The 17,712-nt window shown below is 42.6% G+C and overlaps 1 protein-coding gene across 15 annotated transcripts in view; it reads right to left on the bottom strand.

Moving 5' to 3' along the window:
• Positions 1–958: 958 nt before the first annotated feature.
• GOLGA3 (golgin A3) overlaps positions 959–17,712 on the bottom strand; it is a 52,054-nt gene continuing 35,300 nt past the window's right edge. For 14 of the 15 annotated variants that reach the window (XM_035099324.3, XM_035099320.3, XM_035099314.3 and 11 more), the window contains 8 exons: positions 16,120–16,317; positions 14,712–14,828; positions 13,790–13,929; positions 11,951–12,083; positions 11,228–11,350; positions 10,752–10,916; positions 8,211–8,374; positions 959–5,904 (listed from right to left, as the gene is read on the bottom strand). In XM_035099324.3, the coding sequence (XP_034955215.3) occupies positions 5,697–5,904; positions 8,211–8,374; positions 10,752–10,916; positions 11,228–11,350; positions 11,951–12,083; positions 13,790–13,929; positions 14,712–14,828; positions 16,120–16,317 (1,248 nt within the window). In that variant the 3' untranslated portion in view covers positions 959–5,696. The remainder of the gene's footprint in view (positions 5,905–8,210; positions 8,375–10,751; positions 10,917–11,227; positions 11,351–11,950; positions 12,084–13,789; positions 13,930–14,711; positions 14,829–16,119; positions 16,318–17,712) is intronic. The other variant, XM_035099319.3, reaches the window with a different exon arrangement.

Here is a 17,712-nt window from a genome sequence, read left to right as displayed (position 1 = left end):
GCATATGCTGAGCAAATAAATCTTGTCGTATCCTGCCTGGCATGTTGCCTCTTTGTGTGGTTCCATTGCTCCTAATACCCAGGTGGGACTTAGGTCCTACACTACAGTTAAAGACAGGATGTCATTATAAACCAGTTCAGTGAGAGGAACAGAGGTTCTTGGTGCCACGTCTCATCCTCACGGTGATATGATCCTACAGATGCAAGAACCTTTGACAAGAATTCAGATTATAGCCCACCCAGTTGCGTAGGTCAGTGTTTTTCAACCTTTTTGGGGCAAAGGCACACTTGTTTCATGAAAAAAATCACGAGGCACACCACCATTAGAAAATGTTAAAAAAAATTAACTCTGTGCCTATATTGACTATATATAAATCGAATTTTTCCCACGGCACACCAGGCAACATCTCGCGGCACACTAGTGTGCCACGGAACAGTGGTTGAAAAACACTGGCGTAGGTAACCCAGGGTGGTGTGTGTGTACAGTCTGCACCAGGTGGGGTGGCGGTGGCGGCATAGGGGGTCTGTACTGCAGCACATTGGATGCTGTGCATCAGGGGTTGGGATTCTGGGTGGCAGGGGAGCTTGAGGGTGGGCGCTGTCTAAATTTTTTTTGACTTCCTAAAAAATGTTGCTATGCCGCTGGGCCCACCCTATTTTTAAAATACATATAGCTGATAAAGCCTGGATAGATACTCTTAACATCCTTCTAACTTCCCTTGTTTAAAACAGGAAAATGGTAGAATTTTTTGCAGTCTTGCATTTCAATCCCTAACTTGATCTTGGACAACTCTCCATTCTTCTGTTGTCTTGGTGTACTGACCTTCATCAGCTTGTGCGTCATCTTCCCCGTTTCCTGTCCTTTAAAATGTACTTTTAGCTCTTTTAGCTTTCTTCAAAATTTGCTGTTGTCTTGAATCACCCCCTCCCCATTTTACCATAATAAACAATGGAAACACTTTTTATGAAAAATAGTTTATTGCACAAAACCTGTTCAAGAACTTTTTATGCGCATCCTAATTATTATTTTTAATTAACATGCTTTTTAAAAAGGTCGCAGTCATGAATCCTTAAGTCAAAAACCTCATTACTCTTCTCTTGTTTGGAACTCCCAATTGAACTATGGATTCAAATATGAATTATGGAGGTGGTGCTTTTCCTTATCAACACAGCAACTGATTGAAACCTTTAAGATGTGACAGAATATGTATGAGAAAATTTCAGTATTATTTCTTCAAATAACTCTGTGCAGGTCCATTCAAGACAAGGCAGGTTTTCATAGAAAATTTCCTAGTGGCAAGAATGATATGCGCCACTGGGACATAAGCCATCTAATTTCCAGCAGGTTAGCATTAACATTAACTCCAAGTTTTCAGGAGGAAGAGTAAACAGATCAGCACAGTTAGAGCCCTCTTATAAATAGAGTGACAGGGATTAACTGTTTTTAATGGTGTGTCTATCACAGCAAAGGATTTGATACATTTCGGTTTATAATGATCAGAGTTATCTACCTTTAATGCTCTCGTACTGATCAGCACACCTGCTTATAGATACTCCCACAAGTACTGAATTGTACATATTGAAGAAGCAGTAATGCGCAATACATCCAACATACATATGTCACTCTAGAAAACCGCTTGTCTTTATCGAAATAACTAATATTTTCCTGATAGGAAAAAAGAACATTGTCCTCCACGAGGAAAAGGAAGAAGTGTGTTAACAGAGTACCCAAGTCTCCAAACAACTCGGAAGACAGTGGAATTAATATGCAACAATCTGCAATAATGCAGACACTCAATTTTGAGAAGCATAAAACGTGCCTTTTTCTTTTTACTGTAACACTGAAAGACCACAGAAAATCCCTCAAACAATGCTCCAAAAGGAAGCATTTTTTAAACCAACCCTCTGCAATATTCAGACAGAGCATTTTGTGGTTTCTCCCCCATTTTGTAATTAAAAATATACATTAATAGGTATTGACCTCTAGGGATGAAGAAGCGAACAAAAAAAAAAGCACATTCCAATAATCTTATACAATGGATCCCCTCAAGATGATTCTTCCCATCTCTAAAAACATGCCAGTGTTAAATCGAGGCACCTGTCCACTTGGCTAATCTGTGGTTGCTCTGGAAGCTTTTCCTTGAACTATGGATTTAAAAGATAGCACCTTTTAAAAAGGGCACAGTATCTGAAGCCAGAGGGAGAGAACAATAAAAGTTCTGTAATTAGGTTTGTTGCTAGTTAAGTGTGCTCTCTTTTGCACTCTCAAGTTTAGACCTATTTCCTTCCTGGTCAAAATGGCAAGTTAATGGTAGATATAAACAAGGGAGGGGAGATGTCTTAAAAGAAAGGAAGGAAGCATTTTCAGCTGGGAAATAAGAAGAGAAATAAGATTTCCTTTCCCAAAGGAGAAAGACATACAAGGCTACATACTGCTTTATGAATATACAATCTGGTTCTGTTAGAGCTGGTCAGGAATTGGTAAAGGCCTGAAAGAGGTGTGTTACCTAATTTAGCATTTAGCACATAAATTGAAGTTGTCAAAATTTATAAATACCAGAATCATTCCTGTAAATAATACCGTGTGCTAAGTAGAACAGCAACATGAAAATTCCACTGGTGCAAATTGGGGAGCTGAATATATATTAATCATTACATAGTATTACCTTTGGTGTTTAAATACTATAGAATTTCTTCCTCTTTAAGTTAGCAAGTACATAAGCTTCAAGATTGTGAACAGCAGCAAAAAGAAATCACTCATTACTATTTACTCTGCAAAACAGACTTACTAGTAAAAGCTATTAGCATATCCGGGTTAATCAATAAAGCTTTCAATGTTTTATCTCGATAACAGTTTGATTAGTCTTATAAAATAGTCAATGTCACATTAACTGAAACAAAAAAACCATTTACATTTAAAAGTACCTTTCCTTCATATACTATATGCAAATATTAAAATGTTTTACTGCAGTTTCAAAATTATGGTTCATAGTATTAAAAAAAGACTATGGGATGTTTCCAATAAATTATAACCAGAGTAGATCCATTGAAATTCATGGACCAAAGTTATTCACGTCCATTAATTTCAATACATCTCTCTGAATATGATAAACATTGGATGCAAACCGTAGAAAAATCAAATCTTCAATATGAAGCCAGGGTTGTGGTGCGTGGGTTTTTTCTTTTCTTTTCTTAAAAGCAGCATGGGAATACCATACTCGGTACCTGATGGCAAGATGGTATCTGTATATTATCTGGAAGGAAACCCACAGTAAAACTATCTCTATCCAAAGACATTCCTTCCCTTCAATGTTTGTTTAAAATCGAGTCTAATATGCAATCTGAGAATGATGCAGAGGCCAAGACCCTCAAAGCCACTTACTCCAGAGTTTTGGTTTTTCCTATCAATCTACCCTGAAAGTCAGGTCAGAACTAAATACTAATGGAAGTGGCAATCATGCATCTAGTACCCTGTTTCCCCACTGTAATATCTAATATAGAAATCTTAAAAATTTTCAAAGCTGGGGTCCACCTTTAACCCCAGCTTGCAACATGGGTCACTTAAAAAAACACACCCACCATAAGTGTCTATCTTGCTTTCCATTTTGCCTTCTCTGTTTCTTCCCCTTAAATCAACTACTGCTAAATGTTGTCACTGGTGTGACCCACCTTACGATGGGGGCATGATCAGCTGTGGCTCCTAGCCCACCCACTGAAGATCATCAGTCAGTAAAACACACCAACATCACTGATGAGCTGCATTTAATATTGCAGGAAATCTAAGGTTGCCCACATTTTCGGTAGTAGTTAGGTGTACACCATAATGTGATGTCGCAGAAGACCAGGGCAGGGTGGCAGTGGTAAGACAAGTAGCTATCATTTTCAAAACAGCTTTGTCTGCACCTTAACTTCTAGTTCCGGACTCTGCAATTGTTACATCCCAGATTTCGATATCTTTCAGTCAAGACTGCTGACAATCCGTTCATTCTCTAGCGGTATTTTTTCTCTAGAGCATCCTGGGGCAATATTCAAAACAGAAAGTAGATTAAGCCAAGTCAGTGTGCTTTGAAAACACAGCAAAGGTGGCTTTCGGTTGTCAGTAATGGGGCAGCGGGGATATAAAGAGAGAAAACCTAAGGCATGTTGTTTCAGCCTGCTAATAGCTCAGCAGGGTCTATCTGTAAAGGCAGCTACATGAGCACTAGGCTCCCAACTAGTCATTAGACCAGATGACATTGGACTCCAACTCCCATCAGCCACAGTCAGCATAGCCAATGGTTAGGGATGGTGGGTGTGGGAGTCTAATGACTTCTGAAGGACTACAGCAGGCTTCCTCAAACTCTGTCCTCCAGATGTTTCAAGACTACAATTCCCATCATCCCTGACCACTGGTCCTGCTAGCTAGGGATCAAGGGAGTTGTAGGCCAAAAACATCGGGAGGGCCGAGTTTGAGGAGGCCTGGACTACAGGGTCTGAATCCCTGCATAAGGAGAGGGGAGGGATTAAAGCCAACAAACAAGGGTTTACAGGCAGTATGACACTCATGTTTGAAATATACAGTAAGTAAATTTCTAAACTCGATACTTTAGGGGCTGGCTTTCCTTAGGCCCCAATCCAACCAAGATAGAAGATGCAAAAAGATTAACAAAGCAAAAATAAAACCCAACCCCTGGTGATTTGTAACTTACAGATACTCCAGGACAAGAACAGAGTTGAAGTATTTATATACACCCTGCACTGGAGAAGTCCTCAAAAGACTGGAACAACAACAAAAAAAAAGGTGCAAAATGCATCTGCCAAAGTGAAATCAAAGCTCTCCAATGGCCTTTGGTTGTGGATCCTCAATCTATTTCCTTTGAAGTAGTCCCAATTGATGCAATGGAACTACTTCAGAGTCGGTGGTTTTGAGATTCATAGCCACCAAGAAGTTATCGGTTAGAACTGGTCATCTCTATCAATCAAGGGTGTGTCTCTAAAACAAAACAAAAAAAGAGATTCCATTACCAGCTTAGGGGGTGTGGAAGTTCTGGTTCATATTCTCATGTCTACAGCAGACCAAGTCATTAGCCCAAGTCATTCTGAATTCATATAAAATGTACCATGTGAGCAGGGGTGGGAAGAAATGCACTCAGCTCCACTCACCCCTGTCATCCTTCTACTTATGGAGGGTGAAGCCCTAAAGCAGAGAGCTCAATTTAGAACCTCAGTCTCTGGCCCTGATTATGCAATCCACAAATAGAAAAGACTCATCCATTTCAAACCTTTGCCCTTCATGAGTTTGGGGGTGGGCGGGAGAAGGAGCTTAGTGTGCTCACCCCTGCTCGCATAGCTTTGAATATCAGCAAAATCCTCAGCCTTCTATATGACTTTTTTTTACTAACAACAACAACAACAAAAAAAAAAAGGTTGGAAGTGGCGTAATGAAGCCCACGTTCCTCTGCAACAAAAGTCACTTTAACCACTACTGAACAGGTGAAAATGTATTATTGGAGACCAAACATCACATTTCTTTTTCCTCCAAGACAGATTAAAATGTATTTTAATATAGCATCATCTTCAAATGTTTCGCCTCTGACATTTCCCCCCTATTCAGAAGGAAGAACAGATGGAGATCTCTAAAACTTGGTTTCAAATAGGGCTGATGAACATGTTTCACATACTTCAAACAGCTGTGGAATGAAGCGACAGGCGACGAAGTCACTGCATCAGCTCTTCATTTTCCCCAGCACTTAGGTTATTATCCTTTAGGTCTACAACGGAGAGGCTCTGGTTGCCCGTCGTAGTTGCAGCAAAGTTAGATGTAAAGTCTGTTAGTTGCCCTTCTATCTGGCTCCATGAAGACATCGATTCATGGACTGTTATCGTATGCTCTTCCATCTGACGCTGAAGGCTGTCCATCTCCTGCCTTTGTTAAGCAGAAAGGAGCAAAAGGTGGGATAAGAACATAATTATGAGCCCTAATGGATCAGACCAAAGTCCCATCTAGTCCAGCATCCAGTTTTCCACAGTGGCCAAGCAGATGCCTCCAAGAAGCCCACAATGGAAACAGCACCCCGCTTCCATCAATCAGGATTCAGTGGCAAACTGGCACTGAACATGGAAATTCTGATTTGTTGTTATCATCTATAGCATTTGCAATTCTCATAAGTGCCACTGTTCTTTACGTAGCTAAAATGATACCACCCACACAAGAGAATTATCAGCAGCCTTCGTGGAACACAAAGGCTTGTGGAAACAAAGCATCTTGGGGAAGGGGGAAGAACGTTATGAACCAAAGCTTATACATACACACACAGAAATCTCCCAACTTCACTACACCCTGCCATGTTGTCCATGGGCGTACCCAGGATCCAAACTAGGGGGGGGCAAGGGGAGGGGCCAAGGCACGGAAGGGGAGGGGCCACAAAGTGGGCGGGAACGGCGAACTCGCGCTCCGCCGGGCTGTGCCCCTCCCTAGAAGCAGGGCTGGTGGGCGGAGGCGGAGCCCAGCCCAGCGGAGCGCGAGTTCAGCGTTCCCGCCCGCCGCGCCGCGCTCTCTGGTTCCCCGCCGCGCTTGGCCTTGCCAGAGGGCGCGATGGGGAGCTGGAGGGAGGGCGCAGCGCGGCGGGCGGGAACGGCGAACTCGCGCTCCGCCGGGCTGTGCCCCTCCCTAGCAGCAGGGCTGGTAGGCGGAGGCGGAGCCCAGCCCAGCGGAGCGCGAGTTCAGCGTTCCCGCCCGCCGCGCCGCGCTCTCTGGTTCCCCGCCGCGCTTGGCCTTGCCAGAGGGCGTGACGGGGAGCTGGAGGGAGGGCGCAGCGCGGCGGGCGGGAACGGCGAACTCGCGCTCCGCCGGGCTGTGCCCCTCCCTAGCAGCAGGGCTGGTAGGCGGAGGTGGAGCCCAGCCCAGCGGAGCGCGAGTTCAGCGTTCCCGCCCGCCGCGCCGCGCTCTCTGGTTCCCCGCCGCGCTTGGCCTTGCCTGAGGGCGCGTCGGGGAGCTGGAGGGAGGGTGCGGCGCGGTGCGGTGGGAATGGCGAACTCGCGCTCCGCCGGGCTGTGCTCCGCCTCTGCCCACCAGCCCTGCTTCTAGAGTAGGGCAGCTGCCCTAACTTGCCGCATGGTGGGTACGCCCTTGATGTTGTCTACTTTGGACTGGAAAGGATGACTACTTTGGCACCATGTCTTGTTGGTATTTAGCAAGTGAAAAGAACAGCATCAAAAAGCAGAACTGGGAGGAGAACATAGTGTTAGGTAAGAAGGTAGAACTGAATAGTGACAGAGGGCAATGTACATGGCAAAGAAAACATTTAAATTGTACGGATGGAGACTTCTACATTTAGAATCACAGAGATGGAGCACTTAGCCTGCAATCCTAACCACGTCTACTCAAAATTCTGATTCTGTACTCCAAAGCAAGTGTGAGTAGCATGGCAGCCTTGGTCTCTAACCCAATATCCTACTAGTTGTCATTTAATAATAATATATCTTAAAATAAAAATAAAAAAATTCCTTCAGTAGCACCTTAAAGACCAACTACTGTAAGTTTTTATTTTGGTATGAGCTTTCGTGTGCATGCACACTTCGTCAGATACACTGAAACAGAATGTATAGAATGTATAGAATGTATACAAGATCTCAAAGCAGCTGTTTTATTACAGAAAAATTTCAGAAACAGACAAGAAAGAGAAATTGCTGAATTGGGACTCATTACCAAGCTTAAAACCATGGAGCCACCTGGGATGAACAGAGATATCGGATTCTTATCTCATTATGCATGATCTAGCTTTCTTTTGTGCCTCATTATGCATGATCTAGCTTTCTTTTGTGCCTTGTCCCCCCCCCCCCCCGCAGGACTAATTGCAGTCATCAGCAGTCGTTAACAGCCATCAACAGGTTCACCACTCCTATCAGCCCATCATCCATTCCCACCCCCCACCCTCTGAATATAAATAAGGGTCTGGTTGATTCTGTTTCAGTGTATCTGACGAAGTGTGCATGCACACGAAAGCTCATACCAAAATAAAAACTTAGTTGGTCTTTAAGGTGCTACTGAAGGAATTTTTTTATTTTGCTTCTACTCAGACCAACACGGCTACCTACCTGTAATTAAAAGAAAAAGAAAACCCTAATAGCAGAACATGTTACTGTTCATAAAGCTGCTAAAATATTTATCAGTAGTAATAGGCAGGGTTTTTTAAAAAAAAAATACCAGAGAGACAGCAGGATTTTACTCACTTGAGTTGCTGGAGGCAGCTGTTGAGGTTTTTCAAAGGCTCTTTATTCACAGCTGCTGAAGGTTTCAGCAGCTCTTCCAGCAAAGCTGCAGGGACGGGGCAATCAGGAATCTTCACTGGAGTCACCGGATTTGAAGGATTTGACTCTCCCTTCAGTGTTTTTCTCTTTTTGAAAGAATAAACAAATCAATCTACATGCAATAAGCAGCCGCTTTCTCTACTGTGAATACTTGAAGCACAATTCTTAAGAATTCAATCTTTCATCATGGCAGCAACTGCGCTTTGGAACTCCTGCTTAGTGATAGGAGGCACCTTCACTGTACTCTTTTTGGCACCTGTTTAGACAAGCTGATCTAGATATCCAGAATGCGGATTTAGTTTATTGCTGGTTTTAAATTTTGAACGTCTTAAATAGTTGTTATAATCGTTTTTACCAATAATATTACTGTCTTTTTTGTAGGCTGTTTGAGGTTTCTTACAATCAAGTGGTAAATAAGTTTTATTAAATAACAGATAGATAGATAGATAGATAGATAGATAGATAGATAGATAGATAGATAGACAGACAGACAGACAGACAGACAGACAGACAGACAGACAGATAAAAAAGAACAAGAAGAAAATGTTTGTGTTCAATTGACTACACCCTTTAATAAAGTCGCCCCTTTCCGTTTGTGTAATTACACAAACAGTGAGGCATATAGTAGGACAGGACCTATGGTCTACAGCAAAGTTTGGCACGTATGAAGCACATATTTTAATTATTATTTTTCTCTTTTCCTTCTGCCTTTATATAAACTGCTACGGATCATAATTGCTGCCGATACACTGCATTTTTGGTGCTTGTTAAAATTATAATGGTTTTAGCATATACACTTTGACAAAATTTTGTTGGTGTATTCAGAGACAATTCTCAGCGTTTGATGTTTCATTTTTCATTTTCTGTAATTGCGTAATTATTTTTTAATAATCTTTAAAAATTGACTACGCTCTCACTAGACCCCCAAATACGGTCAAGACATTTAATCAGCCATGAATGCCACTGTATAAATCAGGCATCCCCAAACTTCGGCCCTCCAGATGTTTTGGACTACAATTCCCATCTTCCCCAACCACTGGTCCTGTTAGCTAGGGATCATGGGAGTTGTAGGCCAAAACATCTGGAGGGCCGCAGGTTGGGGATGCCTGGTATAAATGTTCAGCTTAGATTATTTCATTATTCGTTTCTCATTTCATCCAATTTAGGGCTATCAGCTTTGAAATAAGCCACAATGATAAATCCACGGTTTGAGAGTTAGCTTAACATCCTGGCTTGTTCCGAAGCTGGTAACAACTGTTTTTCAGTTCATTAGAAGCTTCCTATTTTAACTGCAGCTTGTGAAAGTTCAATAAGCCAAGACAGATGGTTCAAAGCAGTTCATAATGCAATGCATTTGTACTGGGACGGGGGGGGGGGCACTCTGTGCATCCTACCCTGTGTGCACAATCCCACTTCACTCAATGTACAACAATTACAAACCAATAAAAGCTGCAGTCTGTGACCAGTATAAAATGAAGCACGTCTCAATTTACCTTGCTTCTTCTTTAACGAAACGACAACAGCTGCTTCTAACACTTCACCAGGCATTTAAGCTTAACAGCCATAAATGCCACTGTGTATTTGTTTCAAATAAAAAGCAGCCATTGAAATTAATAGACATTACTCACTTAGGTCCATTAATTTCAGTAGGTCTAGGATGAGGTACAGCCAATGGTCTTGTTCTTATAGCTCAACTGTTCTCAGGGAAAAGCCCTTTGTTCTGCTGTTGTTTCTTAAGTACCATCAATTCCTGGGGAGTTGCCTCTTTTGAGCTTAGAGGTAAGACTCTTAATTTCCAAGATGGTTACTGGGGGACAATTTGGAAGGTTACATGTATTTACCCTTTTATTTTGGGCTGTAATAGCAAAGGTTATCTATCCCACTCCATCCTTGCTCTCAAAGGAATGAAACAGGGATGCATCTTTGCCCCTACTCTTTTAATATAAATTATTTGGCAGGAAGCTTACCAGTGGAACATACTCACTATCCTAGTCTGTCAAAAAAAACCCTGCCAATTCTATTACAGTGGAACCTTGGTTTACGCCTACCTCTGTTTACGAACGCCTCTGTTTACGAATGCCGCAGACCCAGAAGTGTTTATATCCGGGTTCTGCGGCGTCGGATGCGCAGACGCAATCTGCGCAGCTCGCGCATGCGCAGAAGTGATCTGCGCAGTGCATGCGTGCGCAGAAGTACTCTATCGGCGCTTCGTGCATGTGCAGAAGCGTGCCTTCGGCGAGCAAACACCTCCGTGGAACGGATTGCGTTCGCAAACTGAGGTACCACTGTATATGCAGAAGATGTAGTACTTTTGTCTCTGACAAAAAGTGGGCTTGAGGCAATTGATGAGAAGAGTTATTGCAAAAAAGGAACCATTACAAATTAATTATGATAAAACTAAGATTATTGTGTTTTCTCTAGGAAAAGGATGAAATACAGATGAAGATTATGTTTCTCAAGTACCTTTTTCATCTTTCCATGCTTCAAGTCCAGCTTCAGTTGCTGGTTATGCTGTAGAAGAGTCTTCATGCTATTCTTGAGTTCGGTCACTTTTGCCTGAAGCATGATTTTATCTTTTTGGGTTAAGGACAAATCATCCCGAACCATCTCCAGCTCTGTCTTGATATTCTAGAATGAAGAAGGATTGTTGGAGACATTGACCTTCTGCATTAACCAAAGATCATTCCAAAAAAAAGGAAAGATGTTACTTCTTTTAGATGGCAAGCCTCTACCTATCTACTCAGAAGCAAGTTCCATTGAGTTCAATGTGGTTAACTCCCATGTGGAATTATAGGATTACAGCCGTAGTCTTACAAGTCTTATACTATCTGAACTCTGGTGGAGGCTTGGAACACTCATAAACCTTTTATTTCATTAGCATCTTATTATGTCTCATAACAGATCTTCCATGACAGCTGGCTGACAGTCCAATGAAATACCTGTAAAACAGCTTGTACGCCTTTCAACTCCTTCTGGTTACGTTGCTCAGTCAAGTCCAACTGCTGCTTCAGGGCTTGGATTTCTCTCTCCTTCTGCTCCACTTCCCACTTGAGATCTTCAACCTAAAAAATGTGTATGGGGAGGGGGAGTATTTCAAAATATAATTACATAAGGAGCTGTAATATTGCAGGTCAATTAAATCACATTGAAGTCCATTGAGATTTAATAAAAACAGAAGAGGAGCCCAGTTGGGTCAGACTAAATGGTCTATTGTGCCCAACCAGATGCCTCTGCAAAGCTCACAATTTTGCATAAAATGTGCATTTGCTAATTTATACATATTGAAGCAAAACCTAGAACCTAAAATGCCGCAGGAGGCAGACTGGCAAATTCCCACTCCAGGTAAATTTTTCAATTATTTTGCTCCCAACTCCAACTCAGTCATTTTAAAATTCATTTCCTCCCAATTAATTTCCCAAATAAATTCAGTTTGCCCTCAATTGCTCCCATTTATCCCCCCACTCCCACCATAATCTTTAGATTAGATAATTTTAAATGAAACATATTTCACCCATTTGGTGCCCTGTTTAATAACCTAGATTCACCCATCAAATCATTCCCCACTCAGAAAAAAAGAAAATGTCAAATGTCACACCACTAACAATGCCCCTGGATCGACATTCAAGTAAGGAAGCAGTGAATGAGCAATATGGATGCTTCACCTCTTGGTTTTCTGCAGGCTGCTTGCTAAGTTGCTCATCCAGCTGCTTCTGGAGGAGCTGAAGCTGAGAACGAGCTTCTGCCAGCTCTTCCTGGAACTGGGATACTTCTGCTGAATGCTTCCCATCTTCAACTCTAGAACAAAAAGACAGATTCACCCTGTATACAGCGATCAATGGGAGAGATTATGGAAAGAGGGAATAAGATTCATAGCATGTACAGGAATAAAGGAAAATATGTTAAAATTAGTCTATAGATGGCATTTAACCCCAGTTAAAATTGCCAAAATGCATAAAAATAGCTCAAATAAATGCTGGAAGTGCCAGGATAAGATTGGTAGTTATTACCATTGCTGGTGGCAGTGTGTGAAAAATTATGAATTCTGGAACGGAGTGTATGAAAAATTAAAAAAAAATGTTAAAAATGACGTTTGAAAAGAAACCGGAGTTATTTCTATTAAGTATGGTTCCTGAAAATATTCCAGAGAACAAAAGAAATATATTATTATATGCCAGCGCAGCAGCTAGACCACTTATAGCTAAGAATTGGAAGGGGGGAAAAACACCGACGGTCCTTGAATGGCAGGAGAAACTAGTAGAGTTCATGAACTTGGCCAAGATGACTGCAGCAATTAGAAATATTCCCAAAGATAAATATATAATGGAATGGAAAAATGTAGAGGATTATTTGGTTAAAGAAAATTTTAACACTGATTTGGTGATTTGCCTAAATTGAAAGATGAGCAGGGAATTATAGAAATTTTAGGGATAAGAAGGTATAGAGGGGTATGTATAGAAATTTATATAAATAGCGAAATAGTTTTAGATATAGAATTTGGTAATTAAATTAAAGCAAGATTAGAAGAAAGCAAGAAAAGGGAAGTGATGTATGAACAGTAGGGAGTCAATTTTAATTAATATGTTTATTGTATTGATTGTAATGTGTTGTTTTGTATCATTTGCTTTATATTATTGAGTATTATGAAGTATTATTTTGTGTTTTTCCTTTCTTCCACCTTTTGCTTTCCTTTTTGTAAATCTTGAATTTCTTTTTGTATTCCCTTTTTTCCTCTTTTTTGTGTGTCATTCGTTTTTATAGTTATTGTATTGTTTGCAAGAACTGAAATAAAGTTTTTTAAAATAATTATATATATATATATATATATATATATATATATATATATATATATAGACAGATTCACACCACCGTGGGGAGTGCAGCTCTCAGATTGTAGAGCACACCTCTCTTGAGGAGGCACAGCAAGGACACTGAGGGGAGAGAAAATAAACTGTACACGTTAAAGTTAGTTCAATACATTATCAACCAAGGTTGCAATTATGCTAGAATGAAAATGGGGGACTGTAACCAACCAAAGGATCACAAAGTAGGAGAACTGCCGTGTTGTTTTGCAGTAGGAGGCTGGGGATAAGGCAGACAAATGCATCCTTGCAGCTTCCTTCTGTCACCAGTGCTCCATTCTGGCTTCCGACACAGCTCAGCCACCTGACTCCATCCCTTGACCTCCACTTCTTGGGCAAAGTTCTGAAGTTCTGCACTTGTGCAGGCTCCTCCCTGCATAATAAAGGCTCCCAAATGTGTGGAAATCAGTGGGATAGAACCAGGTGGGAGGTTGGTGTTTCCTGCTTGGCAGGGGGTTGGACTTGATGGCCCCTGTGGTCTCTTCCAACTCTATGATTCTATGTGTTAGAACCCATGAGGAGGCCTTGCAATTCCTCCTAAAACATATGGTTTTTTAAAGCAGCCATGGAACCTCGTCAAAAAACGCCAAACTATACATACTTTTAATAGAGATGTAGCTTCAGTTTCCTTGTGATACTCACTGCAGTTTGTCCACTTCGGCCTGAAGGGCCCGGATGAGGACTTCTTTGGCCTGCAGCTCTCGTTTCACCTCGCCAAGTTCAAGGGCAGCTGCTTTATAATGACGGCGATTATGCGCTGCCTCAACTTTGACTGTTGCAACCTATAGCAGCAAAGAGCATATCAGTGTATAGATCATTATATCTCAGCAATCCTACCCCATCCATTTCCCTGACCCTTTCCCCCATGTGTGCTGCATCATGTATTTAAAGACCACAAGCCTACAACTAGAGACTGCCCCTTCTGCACTTTATTACTGGGCACCTGCGGTTTCTCTCTTGCATTCCAGGCTGGGGAGCCTTTGGCCCTCCAGATGTTGCTGGACTACAACTCCCACCATCCCAGACAACTGGCCACACTGGCTGGGGCTGATTGGAATTGTAGTCCAAAAACCTACATGCAATACCTTGGCAATCATAGCAAAAGCCTGTCATGTGACAATTTTGACATCCTCCTGCTGCAGATAGAAATAGGGACTAGGGAGGTCTTAGCGTATCACAGGCCGCCCACTAAGCCTGTGGCTTCAGCCAAGATCTGAAATGGAGAGCTTTACAGCTCATTGCCATTTAACCGTAATCATGCAACAGTCCTTAAAGGCTGCTGCTCATTTATATGCATAACCACACACAGGGCCCTCTGCCCAGTTGTGCAGGCAAGTCTTAAAATGCTCATGGTCTCAACAAATGAAACTGATCTGTAAAAATGTTATGATAGACATTGCACATATTTCTGTAAATCAAGAAAATCCATAATAAATAATAATAATAATAATAATAATAATAATAATAATAATAATAATAAAGTACTGTACAGCGTAAAAAAATGCTCATGGTGAAAAGTAACACACACACACACACACACACACACACACACACACGTTCTTACCTGTTCTTTAAGGCTGTTGACCTTTGTCTTCTCCTTTTCCAAGGCCATCTTCAAGGCTTGGATTAGTTGCTTCATTTGCTGGTCTTCCTCCTCTTTGCGCTTCAGAACTGCCTGGACCTGGGCCATCAACAAAACCCACAAGGTGAACCCTCCAGATACAAAGGATTTAAAGCTGGTGTCCTTGGGCCCCATATGCTCTTTAAAGCAGCATCATACTTGAAAAAAGTCAACATACCACTTGAAAACAGTCAATGATTCTCCCAAAGAATCATGGGAAGTGTAGTTTGTTAAGGTTTCCAAGAGTTGTTCTGAGACTCCCATTCCCCTCACAGAGCTACAGTTCCCACAGCACCCTGGGAAGAGGGATTGGCTGTTAAACCACTCTGGGAATTGTAGCTCGGTGAAGGGAACAGGGCTCTCTGAACAACTCTCAGAAACCTTAACAAACTGCATGCCCCATTGTTCAGATGTACGGTTCCTACTGACAAGGAGCTGTGCATTCAGCATTCTGGGACCAGTTTTGTGAAACAACTTTCCTGTTGAGGTTGATTTAAAGTGCTTTCCAGCAGGCTTTTAAATCAAACTCTGATTTTATAATGAGTTTTAGCTCATTTTTAGTCTTCGTGTATTGAGCCTCTTGTGCACCACTTAGAGCTGACAGTGATTAAATGACGGGGGGAATTAGACATGGAAATTATTAAAACTATACTGTACATATATACCAGGGGTCCCCAGACTTACCGGACTTTGGGCTGGTGCCCGCCGCGCCGATCACGCAGCGGGCCGGAGAGTGCGTGCGCAGCGGGCCGGAGGGCGGGGGAGTGTACGCCCATGCGCATGCGCGCACATACTTACTAGCGCGGTGGCGCGCTTCCAGGTCGAAAAAAATTGCCAGAAATCGTTTGTGCGCATGCGTATGGGCCTCCCCCGACCCGGAAGTGCACCGGAAATGCACACAAACAATTTTCGGCGCCTTTTTATGATCTGGAAGCCCGCTGCCGCGCTGCGCGGTGTAAGAGCGGGCGGCGGGGGTCGTCGCGGGCCGGATTGGGAGGCCAATTGGGCCGCATCTGGCCCTCAGGCCGTAGTCTGGGGACCCCTGATATATACAATCTGCTTTAAACATACAAATAATTACAATTAAAACAGAACAGCACCAGCCCTTTCATTAAAAGCAGTCAGTTCCCAAAAGTCTGCTTGTTGGAACAAGAAAGTCTTCACTGGTCAACAGAAGAACAACAAGGAGGGAGCCAGTCTAGCTTCTCCAGGGAGGGAGTTCCAGAGCCTGGGAGCAGCCACCAAGAAGGCCTCTATGTACTATTCACAGACTGCTGACCAAGATGAATGAGAACCTAAGGGACTGAAACCGATTTATAGCACCAGCCCAGGCAGAAACTGCTCAGAGTACCTGAAGATTCAACTGCACCAGGTCCGCCTCTCTCTTCGCTAGCGCTGCTTCGAGGATGCGGTTGTGTTCCCGCAGAGCTGCGTTGGACTGGCCAAGACCAGTGAGCTTCCCGCGTTCATGCTCTAGCTCAAGGGAGAGCTTCTTGTTCATCTCTTCCAGTCGCTTTATCTTCCTCCGGAAGCCCCTGGCTTCCTGAAGCTAAATGAACAATATGAACGATTATTGCAACCACTGAAAGGAATCACTTTGAAGGCTCACTGAATGTCACTGAGTAGCAAACAATGAAGAAACGCTGAAAGGGGCAAATGTTTATAAACCAATGAATTATCTGTTAGAAGTACGCAGGCCCTAAAGTCACCTTCAGAGGCACTTTTGCTCAAATCCCTGTCAGATGGCTTCTAGGGAAAGGGTCTTTTCAGCAGTGGCACCTAGTTTGGGAATGCATTGTCCAGAGAGGCCCATCTAGTACAGATTAAAATCTTTCTGGGTTCCATTTTTTTTGTGCTTTTAAAGTTCTTTGCTTCATTTCTGTTGCTGGCTTTATTCAGATGCTGTTTTATATCCAATGCTACTGCCATAGTTTGAGGCAGGATGCTTCTGAACACCAGTTGCTAGAAACCACAGGAGGAGAGAGTGGCATTGCACCCAGGTCCTGCTTGCAGGCTTCCCATAGGCATCTAGAAGGCCGCTGGGAAAACAGGATGCTGGACTGGATGGTCAATTGGGATGATCCAGCAGGCTCTTCTTATATTCTTACTCATAGGAGACCCACGGAAAGTAATGGGCATGACTAACTTACATCCGGTAATGTCAATGGGTCTAATTCTGAGTAGGACTAAGCTGGATACGACACTAGAATCAGAGAGTTGGAAGGGACCCAGAGGATAATCTAGCCAAGGCATCCCCAAACTTTGGCCCTCCAGATGTTTTGGACTACAATTCCCATCTCCCCCGACCACTGGTCCTGTTAGCTAGGGATCATGGGAGTTGTAGGCCAAAACATCTAGAGGGCCGCAGTTTGGGGATGCCTGATCTAGCCCAAACCTCTGCAATGCAAGAATATGCAGTTGTCCCTTATGGAATCAACCCTGTAACCTTGGTGTTATCAGCACCAGGCTCTAACCAACCAACAAATGACTATGTTTGTTTGTTTCACTTCTTGGTTCCATCTTTTGTCTGTGCACTGCCCAGATAACTTTTTTTGGCTAAAGGGTGGTAGAGAAATGTCCCCACTGGGGAAGGACGTGTGGATCCAGAATTGGCCTCCACAGTCACTTACGGACCCATTGTTAAAACCGTGTTTATGGAAGACAATCTTACTCGGCTATGAGTGATCGCCAAAGAAGAAGAAGGTACAGGAATATAGCTAGCAAAGTAAAACAATCAAACTGCATTCCAGACTTGTATCCGTTTAGAATACTTGCCCAGATACGCACAGCATAGAGGATTTAATTGATTTTTTTCAACCCAGCTTTTCAGGTTGTTTAAATACAAATCTAAAAGATTTGGGACAGTCATCTGTGGAGTTCCTACTTTTTAAATGAGCTGTATAAATTCCCAGTGTTTTCAACTCAAAAATTATCACGCGTTAAA

This window comes from Zootoca vivipara, chromosome 16 (assembly GCF_965207765.1).
Source record: "Zootoca vivipara chromosome 16, rZooViv2.hap1.1, whole genome shotgun sequence".
NCBI lineage: Eukaryota > Metazoa > Chordata > Lepidosauria > Squamata > Lacertidae > Zootoca > Zootoca vivipara.
Note: the sequence above shows the minus strand (reverse complement) of the source record. Positions and strands in the feature narration are given on the sequence as shown.